The 2,723-nt window shown below is 44.4% G+C and overlaps 1 protein-coding gene across 1 annotated transcript; it reads left to right on the top strand.

The window, feature by feature from the left end:
* Window positions 1-406: 406 nt before the first annotated feature.
* LOC111653960 (BAG family molecular chaperone regulator 3-like) lies at window positions 407-2,717 on the top strand. The gene is made up of 3 exons (XM_023404746.2): window positions 407-766; window positions 875-1,225; window positions 1,328-2,717. Exons 1-3 carry the CDS (start codon window positions 422-424, stop codon window positions 2,123-2,125), a joined length of 1,494 nt encoding a protein of 497 aa, XP_023260514.1. The 5' UTR covers window positions 407-421; the 3' UTR covers window positions 2,126-2,717.
* Window positions 2,718-2,723: the final 6 nt, after the last annotated feature.

Raw genomic sequence — 2,723 nt, 5'->3', positions numbered from 1 at the left:
AATACTCAAAGAGGTGATACTTTTGGCGTCCCTCTGTGGAAATGTTAGATTTTAACCTATAACCTTCGCATGTCTGAGAACACTTTACTATTAAAAAATACCTCCAGGTTTTGAAAACCATTTGGTTGTACACTATGTATTAATATGTTTGTAATAAGTTTTTGTTGGTAACATGTTTTAAACAGAGTTTTGCCTGAACTTCATTTAAATGTATCTCCTAGTGGAGGAAGCAGTACCTAAATAAAGATAATTTAAATCTTTTACACAACTATAAGCAAGAATGGCTTGGATAAAAATAATAAAAAGAATTGCTCAAGCCAATCATGTGGTAAAAATATTTAACATAATACTTAATAATTGAGAAAAGATTCTTAATACTCATTGGTTAACATTTTTAAATTATATCAATATACTACTGGCTATGTTTCAGGTCAGAGAAGTTTCAGCAAATGGACCCAACATACCACCAGAACCAAGCCCCCAGGAGACACAGAAGACCTTCGTGAGGGAGATGAAGCACCCTATTCTTCGCCCAGGTTATGTTCCCATCCCAGTCTTCCATGAGGGCGCAGAACTGAGGCAGCAACAGCATCCATGTTATTCCTACATCCAGCCATCCACTGCACAGACTATCCGGACAGACGGGCGAACGCCTTCTCCGACACCAGCGCTCCACTGCAGGCCTAGATCACCCTTACATGGACCTTCAGAGAGCTGCTCCACTGATCCCGGAAAGGTCGGCTCACCTGTTTCACAAACAGCGGAGGTAGGACTTGGCTTGTTTTAAAAAGGAAATGGAAAAATGTATACAGAAATGTATGTTGTATACAGAAATTTCTGAATTGGAATTTTAATTTGATCTTTTATTTTTAAGGTTTACACTGTCCCGCATCACCAACCCCCACGGCCCAGCAGCACTAGTCTTCAAGCAGGTTACATCCCTATCCCGGTGATCCATGAGGGTGGAGGAGGCCAAACACAAACACAGGCTCAGTTAAATCCCTCCGTATATTCTCAGCGCGTCCCCTACTCAGAGCACCAGCAGCCCTTCCATCGCATTCAGACAGACGAATGGCCTGGCTACTCTGCAGCGATGCAGCCGCCCAGGGAAAGGGCTTCTCCGATACTGATTACCCAGCATCGCGATCCTGCTACTATTCACCTCCCACCTCATATTAGAAGCCAGTCACCTATTATAACACAGGTGCTTGGAGAGAGACCACAGGTGGTTTAACTTTTATGTGTTTTCACTTGTATTTTTCTTCATGTTCAGTATGTGTTGATCTAGATTGTGACACTTCCTAATGACTTCTTTGTAATTCCTAAGGCTCAGCAGCATGTCATCACAAGAGACCCACCCCAGAAAATGGAGCAGGAACAACAAAGCACGCAGCAGAAACCCGAGAACACGCAGCTCCCCCAGCCATTGCACACTGAAGCTGACATCCAAAAGCCTCAACAACCTCAACACTTCCAACAGCCTCCTCCTCAGCAACCTCAGCAGTTCCAGCAGCCACAACACTTCCAGCAGCCGCTGCACTTCCACCAGGCACCACCTCAGATGTCTCCACAGCCTCAGCAGCCTGAACAGTTAATGCAGTCGCCGCAGCAGTTCCAGCCACCCCAGAAACCAGAACAACCACAACAACATACTGCAGATATCACAGTTCAAATACCTCCAAAACCAGAAGCCCAGGACGTGACAGCTGTTCCCCCAGAAGTCCCATCTGTAAAGGTAGAGGCTGAACAGGCTGCTCAGTGCCCAGTCCACCCAGGCTTGGCTAAGGTACAGAAGATAGTTGAACGGGTTTCTAAACTGGAGCAGGAGGTGAAATGTTTTGATGGAAAGAAGAATGATAAGAAGTACTTGTTACTGGAGGAATTGCTGACCAAAGAGCTCTTAGCACTGGACTCGGTTGACCCAGAGGGTCGTGTAGATGTACGGCAGGCGAGGCGGGACGGAGTCCGTCGTGTTCAGACCATACTGGAAGAACTGGAGCAACTGGAGGAGCAGCCAGCCAAGCTTGCTGGTGACACAGCAATGGAGGGAGACAACCTGACACAGAAAGGAGAGCCCAGCATGATCACCAAGGAGAATGTTGAGATGGCAAAGGAGATATCATAATGACTGCACACTTCATAATCAAGAGGAGAGAATGATAAACCTGCTGAATATTTGATGGTTAACAAGTCTGCTCCAGCTAACTCTCCTCTTCCTCTGTCTACAGCATTTGTGGAAGTTGCATGCATTGATTAACAGTGTTGGTATTTCCTGCCATTCAGCATATAATTGGTAACTCAGTGCAATCGTGTTTTTCAAGCCAATGTTGTTGCCTTCTATGTTGTGCCAGCTGTCACGATCAAGGTGTTGACAACAATTTATAGTCAAATTAAAGTTTGAATAAGAGGCCTTTATCAATAAATGGAAGAAAACTAGAAGTATTTTCTTAAGAAATGTTACGTGTAGTTGCCTTTTGTCTTGATCAAATATTGTATGGAGCTTTTCTTAATCCAGTCAGCTCTTCAGTTAGTACACGAGTGCAAACATTGGGGACTTCAAAGCAGAACTCACTGCAAAACTCAGTCAACAGAAAAGCATTTTCCCCTTTATGACCACATGGCCATGTTGGAGCGGCTTTGTCACACAACACAGTGAATATGTTTTATTAGATGCTGCTTTTTGGTGCATTACTGATTTTGCCATCTTTGCACTTTGCCATCAT

Source organism: Seriola lalandi, unplaced genomic scaffold (genome assembly GCF_002814215.2).
Source record: "Seriola lalandi dorsalis isolate HSWRI2012SDOR001 ecotype SW California unplaced genomic scaffold, Sedor1 jcf7180001974380, whole genome shotgun sequence".
NCBI classification, from domain to species: domain Eukaryota; kingdom Metazoa; phylum Chordata; class Actinopteri; order Carangiformes; family Carangidae; genus Seriola; species Seriola lalandi.
This window is presented reverse-complemented; position numbering and strand designations above follow the sequence as displayed.